The sequence below is a fragment of the Coturnix japonica genome, chromosome 23 (assembly GCF_054131305.1).
Source record: "Coturnix japonica strain WE chromosome 23, WE-NBRP24, whole genome shotgun sequence".
NCBI lineage: Eukaryota > Metazoa > Chordata > Aves > Galliformes > Phasianidae > Coturnix > Coturnix japonica.
This window is the reverse complement of record NC_140685.1, coordinates 1,330,256-1,349,173: the sequence shown is the minus strand read 5'-3', so window position 1 is coordinate 1,349,173 and position 18,918 is coordinate 1,330,256. Positions and strand designations below refer to the sequence as shown.

The 18,918-nt window shown below is 41.9% G+C and overlaps 1 protein-coding gene and 1 long non-coding RNA gene across 15 annotated transcripts in view; one reads left to right on the top strand and one right to left on the bottom strand.

Moving 5' to 3' along the window:
* The window catches only part of LOC107322053 (uncharacterized), a 109,032-nt gene that overhangs the window by 39,432 nt on the left and 50,682 nt on the right, over positions 1–18,918 (bottom strand). The gene's annotated exons all lie outside the window — the stretch shown is intronic.
* LOC107322047 (myosin heavy chain, skeletal muscle, adult-like) lies at positions 790–17,761 on the top strand. The gene is made up of 39 exons (XM_015879643.3): positions 790–807; positions 1,576–1,818; positions 1,904–2,047; positions 2,143–2,299; positions 3,504–3,531; positions 3,630–3,741; positions 3,831–3,923; positions 4,425–4,488; positions 4,581–4,679; positions 4,786–4,889; positions 4,970–5,108; positions 5,566–5,684; positions 5,776–5,925; positions 6,198–6,368; positions 6,534–6,843; positions 6,990–7,063; positions 7,749–7,836; positions 7,930–8,047; positions 8,368–8,491; positions 8,575–8,711; positions 8,814–9,069; positions 10,637–10,879; positions 10,971–11,147; positions 11,232–11,377; positions 11,466–11,556; positions 11,642–12,031; positions 12,187–12,313; positions 12,486–12,604; positions 13,172–13,368; positions 13,745–13,928; positions 14,025–14,190; positions 14,364–14,488; positions 14,672–14,980; positions 15,079–15,282; positions 15,522–15,647; positions 15,738–15,908; positions 15,995–16,099; positions 16,242–16,337; positions 17,468–17,761. Exons 2-39 carry the CDS (start codon positions 1,612–1,614, stop codon positions 17,621–17,623), a joined length of 5,826 nt encoding a protein of 1,941 aa, XP_015735129.2. The 5' UTR covers positions 790–807; positions 1,576–1,611; the 3' UTR covers positions 17,624–17,761.

The following is an 18,918-nucleotide window of genomic DNA, read 5'->3' as shown; positions in this document are numbered from 1 at the left end:
CAAATGCATGTGAAATGTGTAAGAGAGTGAACAGCGAGAAAGCAGAAGTTCTTGGGGAGTCCTTTTTTAATGACATATGCACAAAAGCATATATTATCTATGCATACATAAGTATATATTTTAATTTGATATCTCAAAAGTCAGCTCAGGAATCTGTTTAGAGTTCCATTTCAAACTAGAGTCTCCTGTTACTTGGAAGAGCCTCCTGAACTTCAACTCAATGTATTTCAAACCATCTCAACTATTGTGACTGTCCTATATAGAAACTGCAGCTGTAATACATTTTGACTTCCTGATTTTTAGAATATACTAATGCAAAGTGGTTCTTAAAAGCAATGTGCTGTTTTTTTACCTACCGTTCCTGTTGCTTTCAGTGTGTTTGTTCATAAACCATCATAGACATGATATCATTGCCATTGTATGACTGAAAAACTGGTATAAACATACCAAGCAAACTGCCATGGGTCAAACAGCAAATCACTGAGAAAGCCAGCAATAGAAACTGTAAGTTCCAGCATCCAAGTTCTCTAAGTGCCTTGAGTAGTCTAGATTTTCTCCTTAACACACTTGATAAATTATTTATAGATATATTCACATAGTCAGTAAGATATAAAAACATTCTAATTATATCATTCAAATCAAATGACAATTATGTCTGTAGTTTGCCAGACAATGCTTTGCCAAAGAAATTTTGCCAGAAATGTTTTGACCGAAGAAAGGGGGAGCGAGCATCTACAGCTTCTGCAGGCGAGACACTATAAAATCTCCCAGGGAGAAGTCTGGCCTGTCTCCACAGAAGGCTTCAAGGTAAGAGCATGCATTTTGTGAGCTTGAAAAAAGAGGATGTTGTCCTTGCAATATTCCAGTCAATATATCATGCCTCTGCCAACAGTCATAATTCCCATTATGGACTGTCCACATGAACAAAGCTGTTAATATAATTTCAATGCATGTCTGTAACTGCAATCTAGGAATTTTCTTTAAAACTCTTTGCTGCATCAAGAAACAACTGCCATTCCTGTTTCACAGGACTGACTGGTTTCCCCTGTACAAGTCATTCTTAAAGGGTAATATACTGAATAATACACTTCTACAGTACAGACTAATGCAGGATTATTTACAGCTGCATGATTTCTCATCGTAACAGACTTGTATTGCTACAGACTCTTGCTTAGGCTAGACTGTTGAAAACAGGAAAGATCTCAAAAGTGAAGTAACTTAATTTATAGGCCACCTGGTAATATTTTAAAAAGGAAGGACTATCTTAAAGAATCATCATTTGTAATTAAGGACCAGAGAGTGGTTTTCACTGGCTGTAGGTTCTTTTAGTGAAAGTCTCAAAACTGATGAGAATTCATCAAAGTGAGATGCCAAATTGTAGTCAGGATTGAGATGATATTCTATTATATATTGCTGAGGATTTTTAGAAGTCCAAGTCTCTCTCTTGAGTAGGACTTAGTACTTTTAAGTTTAAGTCAAAGTGAATGTAAGTGGTTGTTGCTAGGAGGTTTTCTGGAAGATTAGCTTAAGTGTAAGGAGTTCTATCCGTGATCCACAACATTTTTTCCCTACCAGACTACTCTGCTGACGTGCCTTCAGTGAAGAGCAGCCATGGCTTCTTCAGATTCTGAAATGGCCATCTTTGGGGAGGCTGCTCCTTATCTTCGAAAGTCAGAGAAGGAAAGAATTGAGGCCCAGAACAAGCCTTTTGATGCCAAGTCATCAGTCTTTGTGGCTCATCCAAAGGAATCCTTTGTGAAAGGGACAATCCAGAGCAGGGAAACAGGGAAGGTCACTGTCAAGACTGAAGGTGGAGAGGTGAGAAAAAAGCAAGTTTCATATCAGCATTTAATCTCCACTCTGAGCTTTTAGCTGACAGACAGATCTTTCAATTCCTTGACAGACTCTGACTGTGAAGGATGATCAGGTCTACTCCATGAACCCTCCCAAGTACGATAAAATTGAGGACATGGCCATGATGACTCACCTCCATGAACCCGCTGTGCTGTACAACCTCAAAGAGCGTTATGCAGCCTGGATGATCTACGTAAGTACCAGCAGCTCTTCCTTGGGTAGCGTAGCTTGGGAGGACTGTTGTGCCAGGCTGAGTGGAATGCAATGTGCTGTGTCCCTTCCTCGCAGACCTACTCGGGCCTGTTCTGTGTCACTGTCAACCCCTACAAGTGGCTGCCGGTGTACAACCCGGAGGTGGTGTTGGCCTACCGAGGCAAAAAGCGCCAGGAGGCCCCTCCACACATCTTCTCCATCTCTGACAACGCCTATCAGTTCATGCTGACTGGTGAGTTGTTCCCAAATTCATTCTACTAAAAAGGTATTTTAAAAATAACAAGATTTTCCTGATGAGATATTATGAATGTTTTATTTCAGTTATAGCATTAATCACTGCTTATTTAAACATGCTTTTTGACATCTATATTTCTACAAAGCAAGTGTACAACCACATGTCTTACAAAAAATGATATGCTAGCTGCTAGCATATATGCTAGCTGATGAGTTCTTGATCTCCTTCAAATTGCTGTTGTAAGGAGCTCTTTGTAGGAGGAAATACTGGAGTCTTTTTTTGGAAATTCAGTGCAACAATCAAAATACAATGTTTGAGATTAATAGAAGATAAATGCACTCAGCTGTAAGGATCTGTGTAGGCTGAGTGTATTCCCATTACAATCAACAAAGACCTGGACAATGTAATGAATGTAGTCTAGGAGTAACTTTTTTTGGGAAGAAGACACCTAGTGTCTGGTCCAGACTATACTGATCCATTGAGAATGAGCATAAGATGCTGTGCTTTTAGAAATACAGTGTAAAGGGAAAATAAAAAGCTTTTAGTATTCAACCTGACTGGCTTTCCTTAATTTATTTCATTTAGACTTTTTCTTTTCCTTATTTTCTCTTCTCTATGAGTGTATTGAAATCAGTGGTGTACAGGCTTTGTATCTTCTTTTCCTGTTCTTCTGTTACATGATGGAAAGTGCATAAAATATAGAATAAACCTGTCTTTGTATGATCTCAGAAATATATGATTTCTGTATACGTAGGATAAAAAATGAAATAAGTTAAAAACGATGAGAAGGATTGGTTAGGTATTATTGTTTGTGAGCTCTCCAGATTTTCTCAGCTATATTTTATCTCCAGGAGAATTCAAGTGAGATCAGTCCCCATCTCAATAATTGTGTTGTGTATACTTATCAAATATTAGAGAAATCAGATGAAATAAAGAATACCTTTAAAGGCATATGGAAGGCATGTAACTTTAAAACAACATAAAAGTCACTCTAAAGTGGTATCTTTACCTAACTTGTTGAGAATGCATGTGGTGGGGCTACATAGCACTGCTGCACATTAACTGGAATATCCAGGGATTTTAATTGCCTTCCGTCCCTGCAGCCCCTGCAGATTTCAGTTTGAATTTGTATCCTAGATCTTATGTTTGTTGTTATTTATGAGCAGTAGGAAAAGCCTCCTTATCTCTATCTCTTTCACAGACCGCGAGAATCAGTCAATTCTGATCACGTAAGTATGCTCCCAGCTTGGGTCCCTGCGGGGCTGCCCTGTGCCAGGGGACCTTCTCACTGACCTCACGCTCTTTGCTTCTCTGTTTGGTTTGACAGCGGAGAATCTGGTGCAGGGAAGACTGTGAACACGAAACGTGTCATCCAGTACTTTGCAACAATTGCAGCTAGTGGGGAGAAGAAGAAGGAGGAGCAGTCTGGCAAAATGCAGGTACATTAAGAGACACTGGCTTAAAACAGTGCGTTTTTCTGTTTCCCCATTTTTGGAAATAATAACGAGGAATAATGATCATCCTGTAGGGAACGCTTGAGGATCAAATCATCAGTGCCAACCCCCTGCTGGAGGCCTTTGGGAATGCCAAGACTGTGAGGAATGACAACTCCTCACGCTTTGTAAGTTGCAGCTTTGGACAAAAACTTCCATAGAATCAGAACATGGCTGAGGTGGGAAGGTATGTTTGGAGGTGATCTGCTCCAGCCTCCCTACTCAAGAGAGTGTACCCAGAGCAGGCTGTCCTGCAGCACATCCTGGCAGCTTTTGAAGGAAGGAGATTCCACAGACTCTGTGCAGTCTGTGCCAGTGCTCAGCCATTGGCAGAGTACAGATGGAACCTCTTGTGTTCCAAGTGTGTTTGTTTTGTTTTTTTCTCCTAGTGTTTTGCCCTGTCATTAGGTAGCTCCGGAAAGAGCCTGGCTCTGACCTGTTTGAACCATCCCTTGAGACATTTCTAGACATTGAGAAGATGCCCCTGACATTTCTCTGTTCCAGACTGAACAGGGCCAGCTCTCCCAGCCTTTCCCTACAGAAACTGTGTTTCAGGCCATTATTCTCCCTGTTTTATATGGGGGCAGTGAAATGCAGCCAGGCTGAAATTGTTCTTTTCCCCTCAACAGGGTAAATTCATCAGAATCCACTTTGGGGCCACAGGCAAACTGGCTTCTGCTGACATTGAAACTTGTAAGAGCTGCTCCTGTCTTGCTCACCTTTCTTCTCAAATTCTCACCTCTGTGTCCTGTCTTGTACCTGACTCTTCCTTCCTTACTTGTCAGATCTGCTGGAGAAGTCCAGGGTCACTTTCCAGCTCAAGGCTGAAAGAAGCTACCACATTTTTTATCAGATCATGTCCAACAAGAAGCCAGAGCTAATAGGTAGGAAGGATCATTATGTCTGTTTGGAAATGAAAACTGAGCAACTGTTTCCTCTACTGCCCTTCTGAAAATGTAAGCCTGTGTCCTTTCCTATCCCTGCTTTCAGACATGCTCCTTATTACCACCAACCCATATGATTACCACTTTGTTAGTCAAGGTGAGATTACTGTTCCCAGCATTGATGATCAAGAGGAGCTTATGGCTACAGATGTGAGTAATACATAAAACAGGTAATTTTATGGACAGGAGCTCTAGTACGAATGTATTTATTTTACTGAGTCTGTTCCTAGAGTGCCATTGACATCCTGGGCTTCACTGCCGATGAAAAAACAGCCATCTACAAGCTGACAGGGGCTGTCATGCACTATGGGAATTTGAAGTTCAAGCAGAAGCAGCGAGAGGAGCAGGCAGAGCCAGATGGCACAGAAGGTATCAGCTAACTGAACAAACTTTGCAAAAGATTTGGTATTTGTCACTAAGATCATTCAGGAAGATTTCAGGTTTTTAGTATGAAAAATTAAGATAAAATATAGAATTACATGGTTGTGTAATCTTTGATACATCTACCTCATCTATCATATTTCCATTTTAATTCTATGACTACTTTTTAAATAAAAGATTTGACATACTCTGGCAGGAATTCAGTATCCATAGTTGCCTTCTGCCATAATGTTATTGGTCACTAATTCTCACTAATAACGTTTGTAGAAACCAAAGCTTAGAAAGGACTTTGTGTTGTACAGAGAACAGAGACATTGGCTTTGTAGCTCTCAGATACCTTCTTTGCAAATCTTTAACAGTGAACACTGCTGTTACTTTTGAGACAGTCTCTAAGGACCAAACTTAAGGCACCATTCAACATTTGTTTCTCACTCCTGGTGCTTAGTTGCAGACAAGGCTGCCTACCTGATGGGTCTGAACTCAGCAGACCTGCTCAAAGCCTTGTGTTACCCTCGAGTCAAGGTTGGGAATGAATATGTGACCAAAGGTCAAACTGTGCAGCAGGTAAGAAACACATTAAATTGAAACATGCTTTGAATTAAGAACTCTTTGATACTCCTCTGCTCTATTCTCCAAACCTCTTTCCATGCATCAGGTGAACAATGCTGTAGGTGCCTTGGCAAAGGCTGTCTATGAGAAGATGTTCTTGTGGATGGTTGTTCGCATCAACCAGCAGCTGGATACCAAGCAGCCCAGGCAGTACTTCATTGGTGTCCTGGACATCGCTGGCTTTGAGATCTTTGATGTAAGTAGCACAGTTTTCCTAGCAGCTTCTTAAAATGGCAATTGAGAATAGAGCAAATTCTGAGACATATTTAAGAGAAGATCTAATCCTCCTGCACTTTTTTCTTTGACTCCTGGAATTACCTTTTCTTTAACCACGGGGAAAAAAAAAAAAAAAAAAAGGAAGAGGCCTTGAACTATAATCCGTGAAGAACTGGGATTACACAGCAAAAAATCCTGCTGTTATTCCTGAACCTTGCAAACATTTTTTGCATCTCTTTTTACTTTCTGCAGTTCAACAGCTTTGAGCAGCTGTGCATCAACTTCACCAATGAGAAACTGCAACAGTTTTTCAACCACCACATGTTTGTGCTGGAGCAAGAGGAGTACAAGAAGGAAGGCATTGAATGGACATTCATTGACTTTGGGATGGACCTGGCTGCCTGCATTGAGCTCATTGAGAAGGTATATTTCCATCAGTAAAAAAGATGAGCCCCAGTTAATTTTCTCTGTCAAATGATCGTGAAATTCACAGAAACAATCTTTTCTTTTTCATTTATCTTCTTTTTAATCAAAATATGTCTCCTTTTTAATCTGTTTCTCTGTCCTATCTGTTGTAATATCTTCCAGCCCATGGGCATCTTCTCCATCCTGGAAGAGGAGTGCATGTTCCCCAAGGCAACTGACACCTCTTTCAAAAACAAGCTCTATGACCAGCATCTGGGCAAGTCCAGCAACTTCCAGAAGCCCAAGCCTGCCAAAGGAAAGGTTGAGGCCCACTTCTCCCTGGTGCACTATGCTGGCACAGTGGACTACAACATCACTGGTTGGCTTGAGAAGAACAAGGACCCCTTGAACGAAACTGTCATTGGGCTGTACCAGAAATCATCTGTGAAGACGCTGGCCTTACTGTTTGCCAGCTATGGTGGAGCAGATGCAGGTCAGTTCTGTAAACTCTATCCTTTCATAAACGTTCAAAGTTAATTAGAGCAGGGAACAATAAATGTTTAATGTTATTTGTTGTTCTACACTCTCCAATATGCAGAATCCATTTTTATTACTCTTCTTCATTTTTGTCATTTGCAGAGGCTAGCGGTGGAGGCAAAAAGGGGGGCAAGAAGAAGGGTTCTTCTTTCCAAACTGTTTCAGCTCTTTTCCGGGTACAGTACTGTATTCCTTATCTCTTTGTAACATGGAGAAAGGGTAAAAGCAATATTAAATAATATGGTACTACTTTTGTATTACGGTGAAGTTGATCAATTATTTTGAAAACTCATTACCATTTTTTCAAGATTAATTTTAATATTGCTAATAAGTATTGTTCAAAATCAAGCATTTAGGCTTCAATGATTAAAAAAACTGAATCCTATTTTTTATTTGTTTTTGAAAAGATTGTACTAAATTTTTTTTTTTTTTAAGTCTTTGGGTCAGACCAGCTGTAATTTTAGAATACTTGCATTTCTATGATTCTTGCATTGTGGTGGATTCAGAATCTCCTTAGAAACACTTTCCAAGAAGGTATTTAACTTACTTAAAAACAGACTAAAACTGATTTTTACTCAAACAGATTAACTTTTGTAGGTAGAACACAAAAAACCTAGTTACTTTGTATGGAAGTGAGAAACTGTATAATAGTTTCTACTGGATTAACAGCAATATAGAAGTATATCAGTCTTCAATAATGACATTAACTGTCTACAAATGGAATAAATGTTTGGGTTTTGTGGCTTTACAGAAGTGCTCTGAAGCCTAGCTAATTCTGACAAGTCTCAAAAGTCATTCCCATATGCTTGATGTATCAGACACCAGACATACAAAACTGACATTACTTACTGATCCCTCTAGGAGAACTTAAACAAGCTGATGACCAATCTACGGAGCACTCACCCACACTTTGTTCGCTGCATCATTCCAAATGAAACAAAAACACCCGGTAAGAAGCTTAAGCAAAAAGAGATTTTCCTCTTATACAGTCATTCCCTCTGTACAAAACCAGTATTCAAAAAAAAATGCGATGAATTTTTAGGTGCCATGGAGCATGAACTTGTACTACACCAGCTGCGTTGTAATGGTGTGCTGGAAGGGATAAGGATTTGCAGGAAAGGCTTCCCCAGCAGAGTCCTCTATGCAGACTTTAAACAGAGGTAAAAGGCTTTCTGTCCTTAATGATTTTAGCTATGCTGAGCACTTTGTACAACTGATTAAACCCTCTCTATTTCCTACTCTATGCACTGCAAGTTTTCTTCATTCTATTCAACAGAGACTAACTCTATGGACTCATCTCCATAAATATCAGCTTCATTAGAACTGAAATTCCACACACATCTGTTTCATACAAATGACAGAATTCATTAGCATGAAAGCAGTTCCTATTAAACTATCATTTCTCTCACACAATATCAAGGCACTCAGTATAAGCAGTGGTTTGCTGGTTGAATACATCCTAATCTGTTTTTGACTGCAGATACAAAGTCCTTAATGCCAGTGCCATCCCTGAGGGACAGTTCATTGATAGCAAGAAAGCTTCTGAAAAACTCCTTTCATCTATTGATGTGGACCACACCCAGTACAAATTTGGTCACACCAAGGTACCAGGTCTCCTCAACTCAGTGTCTATGTTTGTGTTTTGTTCCACCTGACAGTGATGTGCTGCAATGTTCCCTATCTCCAGGTGTTTTTCAAAGCTGGGCTGCTGGGACTCCTGGAGGAGATGAGGGATGAGAAGCTGGCACAGCTCATCACTCGCACACAGGCCAGGTGCAGGGGCTTCCTGATGAGAGTGGAGTACCAGAGAATGGTGGAGAGGAGGTAGGTGTTCCCCATCCTCACTTAAAGGCACCATACTTTGGGGAAAGTGTGGATGATCACATCACACAAAATAATCAAATGTACATTTTAACTGTGCTTTAGGGAGTCCATCTTCTGCATCCAGTACAATGTTCGTGCCTTCATGAATGTCAAGCACTGGCCCTGGATGAAGCTGTTCTTCAAAATCAAACCTCTGCTGAAGAGTGCAGAGTCTGAGAAGGAGATGGCCAATATGAAAGAAGAGTTTGAGAAGACTAAGGAAGAGCTTGCAAAGTCTGAGGCAAAGAGGAAGGAGCTGGAGGAGAAAATGGTGAAGCTGGTGCAGGAGAAAAATGATCTGCAGCTCCAAGTGCAGGCTGTGAGTTTACCATTCACTTATCACAGAGAAAATAAGTTAGTATGTTCAGATTTTTCTTTATCAAACAAAAGGTCAGATTACAGAAGACTATAAGACAGAAATTTGGTGATTTATGAATTGAATGTATGCATTGTTTAGGAAACAAGTGTTTCCTCATGATAAGTCCTCCTGAAAGTCCATACAAAGAATAAGTGAACCTGAAGTCAGTGCTTTTGTTACCTACAGCTAGTGAACATGAAATACTCAGAGTAGAGTTCTACCTAAACCCTAGATACCCTAAGCAGGTGAATTCTGCAGAGGCTGTCTTTATAGCACAAGGACATAGAGCAATGAACTCCTTCTGTAGTGTAAATGCAAGCAAGAGTTGAAACTAGTGTAAACTGTTGCAGGGAAAGCCATCCACCCTTTTCTTATTTACTATAGACTGACTAGTCATTCACTCAGAAATTGGGAAATACGTCTTCTAATTTCCACTTAGTTTAAGAAGTTACAGACACAAAGTTCATGTTTCTTTCTTTTTCCTCCTCTATTTATTACATAATAGAACTCTATGTGTTTTAGACTTAACTAGAATGAACCAAGGTCAGAAATTCAATTTATAATGAAAAAAAAAAACCAAACACATTTTAAAGTTGGTCTTTTTTTGTTCTGAACACTGAAATTTTTTGCATTTTTTTTTTTTTTCCTGCTATGCACTGTATGGTAGCTTGCTGTAAACAGTGCTGAGAACCCTGTAGAGATACGGCACTTCACAAAATAAAACACTGATTAAGAAAAAGCACAAATATATTTATCATTCACAAATCGCCATAAATATCAGCTTAGATTAGAAAAATTAACAGCTAAAGCCAGTACACAGCACTTAATTATTCAGTTATTTGAACATTCCCATAGAAAAATATGAAAATTGTGTTATCTATTTTCTCTGGTATTTGAAGAAAAATAAATATCACATTAAATTTTCTTGTAAGATATTTAGCACTGAGGAGTATTTGGGAAAAAGCAAATTCATAATATCAAAAATCTCACCAGAGTAAGAGGATGTGGTGTTTGGTTGAAATCTGCATATGAAACTCCAGGCAAACCTTGGGAAGATGATATGTAGGAAGAAGATGTGCACAAGTTGTATCTGATTTAATGAAGGAGCATTCTTAATAAATTTATAGAAAGAGTCCTCTTCTTCCATTAAATTATTCCTTAGATTACCAAAACTATTACTTCCCACACAATAGTGTTTTCTACAGAACTAAATCACAAAAGAAAGTCTATTCACTACAGCATTTTTGAAAAACAAAAAGTGCTTAACATCTGTATTTTCTGTGCAATTGATAATTTCTCACACTTACCCCATACATTACGTATATTAAGGAGACAAAAACAATTGGGAATCAATGTATTTTCCAGAGAAAGGCTGCATACCCTTCTCAGAAACAAACAAAAAACCAAAAACAACAGATTGGGCAAAATAAGTGAGTTGTGTGAGAAACAGTCAATTTCATCCCTGCTTTTAAGACATCCTTAGAAAACTTCAGAACATAAATGAAGAAAATATGTGTCTTCCCATCAGGAAGCAGATAGCTTGGCTGATGCTGAAGAAAGATGTGACCAGCTCATCAAAACCAAAATCCAGCTGGAAGCCAAAATTAAGGAGGTGACAGAACGGGCTGAGGATGAGGAGGAAATTAATGCTGAGCTGACAGCCAAAAAGAGGAAACTGGAAGATGAATGTTCAGAGCTGAAGAAAGACATAGATGACCTGGAGTTAACACTGGCCAAAGTTGAGAAGGAAAAGCATGCCACTGAAAACAAGGTATGAGGCAGAACAAGTCGCTCACTTTTGTTGCACAGTACTAAATTGTAAACATCATTTTTTATCTATACTTACTACCTTCTTGTCAAAGGTGAAAAACCTCACAGAGGAGATGGCAGCCCTGGATGAGACCATTGTGAAGCTGACAAAAGAGAAGAAAGCCCTCCAAGAGGCCCATCAGCAGACACTGGATGACCTGCAGGCTGAAGAGGACAAAGTCAATACGCTGACCAAAGCTAAAACCAAGCTGGAGCAGCAAGTGGATGATGTAAGCAAAATGCACACAGCCATTACAGGACAGTTGTGGAGATAAACATGGCTGGCAGAGCACTGATAGTCATATTCTGTTTAGCTGGAAGGGTCCCTGGAGCAAGAGAAGAAGCTGCGCATGGACCTCGAGAGAGCTAAGAGGAAACTTGAAGGAGACCTGAAGTTGGCCCATGACAGCATAATGGATTTGGAAAATGACAAGCAGCAGCTGGACGAGAAACTGAAGAAGTAAGTGTGTTTACGTGACACCTGACTGCCGGGCAGATGCACTTGGGAATTTTGTTCAGACACTAACACCATTTATCTCATTTCAAAGGAAAGACTTTGAAATCAGTCAGATCCAGAGCAAAATTGAGGATGAGCAAGCCCTGGGCATGCAATTACAGAAGAAGATCAAGGAGCTGCAGGCAAGTCTCTGGTCCTTCCCTTTTCCCTTCAGAAAACATCAATTTGAGGAAGGCATGGTTGTGAAGGGTTCCTGATGTTCTCCAGGCCCGTATTGAGGAACTGGAGGAGGAAATTGAGGCAGAGCGAACTTCTCGGGCAAAAGCAGAGAAGCACCGGGCTGACCTCTCCAGGGAGCTGGAGGAGATCAGTGAGCGCCTGGAGGAAGCAGGAGGGGCTACAGCAGCTCAGATTGATATGAACAAGAAGCGTGAGGCAGAATTTCAGAAGATGCGCCGTGACCTTGAAGAGGCCACACTGCAGCACGAAGCCACGGCTGCCGCCCTGCGGAAGAAGCATGCGGACAGCACAGCGGAGCTTGGGGAGCAGATCGACAACCTGCAGCGAGTCAAGCAGAAGCTGGAGAAGGAGAAGAGTGAGCTGAAGATGGAGATTGATGACTTGGCCAGCAACATGGAGTCTGTCTCCAAAGCCAAGGTATAGGATTACTTTAGGCTTATGACCAAGTACATGATACCAAACTTTTAAACTGCAATTTGCAATTGTACCCAGTAGTGTTACTTTTCATCAAAAGAACAACATGCCAGAATGTAATGATATTCTTACTGTACTTAAATGTTTTTCATACCTAGGCAAATCTGGAGAAGATGTGCCGCACACTGGAAGATCAGCTGAGTGAGATTAAGACAAAGGAGGAAGAGCATCAGCGCATGATCAATGACCTCAATACTCAAAGAGCTCGTCTGCAGACAGAAGCAGGTAAAGTATCCATACACTCCTCTAGATTGCGAGAATTTGCAAGAGATCTGCCAATAAAAGTGTCAAATTGTATTCAAGTTGGTCTATCCTCTATAAGCTGGCATACAGTGCTATAAGCACATCTTGTTTTAGTATTTCTCTTAACAATACCATCTATCTGTAAATTTTTCAGGTGAATACTCACGGCAAGCAGAAGAAAAAGATGCTTTGATATCTCAGTTATCAAGAGGCAAACAGGCATTTACTCAACAGATTGAGGAATTAAAGAGACATCTAGAGGAAGAAATAAAGGTACTCCCTGTAGCAGGATAGGCTTGGGATTTAGCTAATTTCTTATTAAATAATTCCTGATTCTATAAAGAATCAGAATTTTCATTTTGCACATTTCAAAACTGGTGGACAACTCTGAAAACCCTATGTATTAGGGGAAGAATGCCAGTGAAGGCATCACCTCCAAACTGGATATAAAAATACAAAAGGACATCCTTAGATTTTCAATTGGTTTAATAATGGTGTATAATGTTTTATACCACTGGCAAATGGTTTATAAACAAGGCTCAGATATATTTATATAGACTGAGTTTCTATTTTACTTTAATGAAATATGACATTCAGAACAAATTTCAAAGAATTCAAAATTTCCAAGATTCTTGTTTAGAATTTACTCATCATATCTCCTGAACAAACATTCCATAATGTGATGAATGGACTATTAAGAACATTTGAGAATACATATGCACTTTATCAGTTGGAGCTGACTGCACATTTCTGATTCCAATTGCCTTAAACAATGTTCTCTTTCTTACCATCCTACTGTTTCAGAGGCTGTTCATTACCTTAATACAATTTTCTTCACAGGCCAAGAACGCCCTGGCCCACGCCTTGCAGTCTGCTCGCCATGACTGTGACTTGCTCCGGGAACAGTATGAAGAGGAGCAGGAAGCCAAGGGTGAGCTGCAGCGTGCCCTGTCCAAGGCCAACAGTGAAGTGGCCCAGTGGAGAACCAAATATGAGACAGATGCTATTCAGCGCACAGAGGAGCTGGAGGAGGCCAAGTATGTGGAGAAAGCGGGGAAAGCTGGCAGAAAGTAGCGGAAATTGGAAGAAATCACTGAGATACTGAAGGGCAAAAGCTAAATAGTAGTTTGAAGAGGAGCAATATGAAAGGGAAATTGGTGCTGTTGAGGTGGTGGTTTCAAAAGGACAAACAGTCCACATGACGGAGAATGAAGAGAAAGGCAATGTATGGTGTATGCAGTGAGATGAGGGATTTCTAGACTTGAGGAAAGGAAAAGGGACCAAAGTTTGGGAAAGGCTCTGCACTAGGTGCATCTGGGCAGAATACTGTGGAGTGCCTGAGTATGATGATGAAAACTACAGAAAAATCTCCACTTTCCTCCCAAATACTGAGCTGTGCTTACAACCTCCCAGAAAGAAGCTGGCCCAGCGCCTGCAGGATGCCGAGGAACATGTTGAAGCTGTGAATGCCAAATGCGCTTCCCTGGAAAAGACAAAGCAGAGGCTGCAGAATGAGGTGGAGGACCTGATGATTGATGTGGAGAGAGCAAATGCTGCCTGCGCAGCTTTGGACAAGAAGCAGAAGAACTTTGACAAGGTAGTCTGGGCTCCAGATTGATTCTGAATCACAGCCCTGTGATTCCTGAGCAGAAGGTGGTTGCCACATCCATACTCACACTCTGCTGCTCCTCAGATCCTGGCAGAGTGGAAGCAGAAGTATGAGGAAACGCAGGCTGAGCTGGAGGCCTCCCAGAAGGAGTCTCGGTCCCTCAGCACAGAGCTGTTTAAGATGAAGAATGCCTATGAGGAGTCCCTGGACCACCTGGAAACGCTGAAGCGTGAGAACAAGAACTTGCAGCGTAAGTTGCTCAGCCTTTGTTGCTGGCAGGGCTTTCTCAGAAGCTTTCCTGCCCATCTCTCCACCTGGGTCTGTGCCTGCAGTGATGGGAGGAGACCTGTTTATGCTGGTGGCACAGGGCCTTTCCCTGTATGCTCTATATCTGACCATGTGATTATTCCTTTTTCTCTACAGAGGAGATTTCTGACCTCACGGAGCAGATTGCAGAGGGAGGAAAGGCGATTCATGAGCTGGAGAAAGTCAAGAAGCAGATTGAGCAGGAGAAGTCTGAAATCCAGGCTGCTCTGGAAGAAGCTGAGGTACATGCTCATAATAACTGTTAGCCACACTAAAAATATCAGCAGTGAGAAAATCAGGCCAAGAAAGGCATGCTTGCCCTCTGTTCTGGCTACAGAGCCTATCTACCTCGGATTTCCTGAGATATGCTGTAATGAGCTAGAAAGTTTTGATTATGTTATAAGTGATCATGACCATTTATTCAGGCCTCCCTGGAACATGAAGAGGGGAAGATCCTGCGCCTCCAACTGGAGCTCAACCAGGTCAAGTCTGAGATTGACAGGAAGATAGCAGAGAAAGATGAGGAAATTGACCAGCTGAAGAGAAACCACCTCAGAATTGTGGAGTCCTTGCAGAGCAGCCTGGATGCTGAGATCAGGAGCAGGAATGAAGCCCTGAGACTGAAGAAGAAGATGGAGGGAGATCTGAATGAAATGGAGATCCAGCTGAGCCATGCCAACCGCATGGCTGCAGAGGCACAAAAGAACCTGAGAAACACACAGACAGTGTTGAAGGTCTGTCCAGCAAAATACACAGAAGGGAATGTCTTCCCTGACAATTTAGGTACCCGTGTTTGCTGTGCCCCTTGTCATTTCTCTTGCCTCTTCTACAGGATACCCAGATACACTTGGATGATGCTCTCAGGACGCAGGAGGACTTGAAGGAGCAGGTGGCCATGGTGGAGCGCAGAGCAAACCTGCTGCAGGCTGAGATTGAGGAGCTGCGGGCAGCTCTGGAGCAGACGGAGCGCTCGAGGAAAGTGGCTGAGCAGGAGCTTCTGGATGCAAGTGAGCGTGTGCAGCTCCTCCATACCCAGGTGAGGCATTGATGCTCAAACTAGTTGTGTAGACACTTTTCTAGTGGCAGGGAATAGCGGTGCCAGCAATGGAAACATGGTCACAGTCCATCACCTTAGCCCTCCACTGAAATTGTTTGAACTGCCATTTAACAAGGAATTCCAGATTTTGAATAGTTGAAGAGTAAAGTATTCATTTAAACTGCAGCTGGTGTATTTCATGTCTCAGAGTACAAGTCTTGCAATCTCTTTTTGTACAGAACACCAGTTTGATCAACACCAAGAAAAAACTGGAAACAGACATTGCCCAAATTCAGAGTGAAATGGAGGACACCATTCAGGAAGCCCGCAATGCTGAAGAGAAGGCCAAGAAGGCCATCACCGATGTGAGTTGGGGCTCTTTCTTTGCTGACAGCCGATGCATTCTCCCAAAAGGTTTCTGACTCCAACCTAGCTTTGCTGCTTTGTCTCTCCAGGCAGCCATGATGGCAGAAGAGCTGAAGAAGGAGCAGGACACCAGTGCCCACCTGGAGAGGATGAAGAAGAACCTGGACCAGACGGTGAAGGACCTGCAGCTCCGTCTGGATGAAGCAGAGCAGCTGGCCCTGAAGGGAGGCAAGAAGCAAATCCAGAAGCTGGAGGCCAGGGTGTGTGGGACTGGTATTTGTGCAAGTGTGTGTAATCCCAGGTCAGAGAGAGCAGGGAAGCTCCAATGATGGGTTTCTCATTGCAGGTGCGGGAGCTGGAAGGGGAGGTTGATGCTGAGCAGAAGCGCAGTGCTGAAGCCGTGAAGGGTGTGCGCAAGTACGAGAGGAGGGTGAAGGAGCTGACCTACCAGGTAAGGCTGATGGCATCTTTATGTTGACACACCCTCCCGACAGAAAGTCAAGGTATTTTTTCCTTTAAATCCAAGAGAAAATGTCAATCTGTGTTGTGGGGAAAATAATTTTTCTCTCTTTCCTGCTTACCAACTGCTTTAGTCTGAGGAAGATCGGAAGAATATTCTTAGACTTCAGGATCTGGTGGACAAACTTCAGATGAAGGTGAAATCCTATAAGAGGCAAGCTGAGGAGGCTGTAAGTATTTCTTGTAGAGTTGACAAACATAATTTTCTGAGGTGGACAAGAGAATATATCATGTGCTTGGGAAGCACTGAAACTGGTGAACATTGGACAGGACATTGTTTTGTGTTTACCTTCAAGAAACTCCTCCTTAAGAAACCTGTGAGGGATGGCTTCCCTAAAGAAATTTAATGGCTCTAGTAACATATGCTTGATAGTATAACTGGCCTTGTTTTCTTTGGGCCATGCTGTTTTCAGGAGTAAACTGAGAGAAATGCTGCAGACTGTTTCATACTGGAGGACAGACTGGCAGTCAGGGCTCACAACCATTCTCTTAGATGATAAATTTCTGTGATCTGATTCCTTCTTCCATACAGCCAAATACAGAGAAATGCTGCTGAACTATGATGAGTAGTTGATTTGAGAGGGAGATTTAGGACATCCTAACTGACTTACCGCTTCCAAGTTCCTCACCTTATATTAGGGACTGCAGAACTAGGACACTGAACCAGAATAGGAGACAGAAATTCTTAGTTTATCTGTTGAAATATCTGGAACTTATCTGGAAATAAGTTTCCATTTTCTCTGCAAGGCAACCAACTTTCTAAAAAAAGTAAGAGTTACCTCCCACAGAGGCTAGCATTGTGGATTGTAAGAGGTTTGTTTGGCTATGGAAGGAGATACTATGCATTTACCTATCAGTGCTGTCACAGCAGATGTAAAGAAGGAATGTGAAACTACACTCATAAGTGGCACAAGAAGGCAGTTCCCTAAAGACCACTTATAAACGCACCTGTGGGGAACAAGTGTTCTTCCATGGAGCTATTGCTCTCCCCTAGCCCGAACTTTTGAGGATAATGACTAAACGGACTGTCAAAATTACATTATAGTTAGACTGTTAAGCTATGCTCCTTCTATAGAGGGCAAAAATGAGCTAAAAATTAAAAAATGTTTTGCTTAGTTCAGATGGGATGATTTAAATAAGTGATGATGAAAAGGTCTTTGAGAGGGTTCTGGGCCAGCAATGAGATACAGGAGGCCTGTGCTTTGTGCTGGGGAGCCACCACAGCCCCTGAAAGCCTGTGCACAGGAAGACTGAAACCCTTGTCTTGAGTCCTCACCACCAACTCCTTGTACTTGTACAGGAGGAGCTGTCCAATGTCAACCTCACCAAGTTCCGCAAGATCCAGCATGAGCTGGAGGAAGCCGAGGAGCGGGCTGACATTGCAGAGTCACAGGTCAACAAGCTCCGTGTGAAGACTCGGGAGTTTCACAGTAAGAAGATAGAAGAGGAAGAGTGAGAATGTCATGAGGCCACAAAAAAGCCTGAGGAGTGCACAGAATGTGAACTCTCTCCTGCTTTATTCTGCAATGTCTTTGTAACCACGTCAATGTCTAGAGAATAAAACCCATAGATTAATATACATAAGCACTACCAACAGTGGCTTCCTTGTTGTTTACTTTTTCTTTTCCTCTGATTTTCCTTTTTCTTTCTGTTTTTTCTTTTTTCTTTTTATTTTTATATCTTTTTCTTTTTCTTTGTTCTTTTTTTTAATTATTATTTTAATCTCAGATTCCTATTATGTTTCATTTTCTTTTGAGTAAGCCTGGTATTCTACTGATGCAGCTACATACATGGTTTTCAAGCTCCTTGCCCTCTCATATTCTCAGTGCTTTACCTAGTGTCCTATCAGCACAGCATACGTGCTGTGTGAGTGGCAAAGGAGAGTGTTCCCTTCCCTTCTCCCTTCCCTGCTATGTACTGCTGTCTTGGCACTCACAGACCCTTAACACTGGTCTCTAACTAAGCTATCAGATGGCGCAGTGTATCGTACCATGAAGGACTGACAATTACTCAGCAGAAGCAATTTCCTGCAGACATCAAAATTAGTGCACTGTTATGACACTTGGATGGTGCCTCTAAACTCTGCATTTTCTCTTTAGATTCTCTGAGCTGATGCCATCTATTTGTGGTTTTCCTCCATTGTGGCAAAAGGCTGAGCCCTGCCTGGGGCCACCTGCTGGAAGGAAGCCTGCTCAGGGCTTATTTCCCACACTCTTCATAGAAGAACGCATCTCTTCAGCACATCACCTCCAATGTCAGCCTTGTCAGCTCTTGCACAACCGTCTGTGTATAGCATAACCTCAGGGAAGGGAAAAGAAGAAAGCTGACGGGTATTTTACTCCCTCAGATAGCATGTCTTTCCTTTTGGCCTACACACAGGCTGAGCTGACAATGCTGATGGGGTCTGGGAGATGTAGAGGAAGGGAGAAATTGGGAAATACTTATTATACAAAGTAAAATGCTACAACAAGCACTGATATGAAAGGGCAAGTAATTCACTGAAGATAAAGCAGCTATCAAATCAGAAACCTGTGTCTGTTCTCCACTGACCTATCACAATATTCACCTGCACCAAGGTATGTGCCGATGCTTTAAGGATGTGGCCAAAAACAAAGCAGGCAGTGGAGTGCCTGAGCTCTGGGACAGGTGGGCCTGAGGCCTGCCCTCATTTCCCCAGGGAATTCTCAGCTCCTTCCTGGCCGCCATCTTCTGGGCTCTCAGGTCCCACCACATCGCCCAGCAGCTTCACAA

Excerpts from the sequence above, each read along its gene's own strand:
- LOC107322047 (XM_015879643.3), top strand. The coding sequence starts at position 1,612 with ATGGCTTCTTCAGATTCTGAAATGGCCATCTTTGGGGAGGCTGCTCCT. Across the intron at positions 6,369-6,533 it reads GCATTGAGCTCATTGAGAAG|CCCATGGGCATCTTCTCCAT; the intron begins GTATATTTCCAT and ends AATATCTTCCAG. Across the intron at positions 14,489-14,671 it reads CTGCTCTGGAAGAAGCTGAG|GCCTCCCTGGAACATGAAGA; the intron begins GTACATGCTCAT and ends CCATTTATTCAG.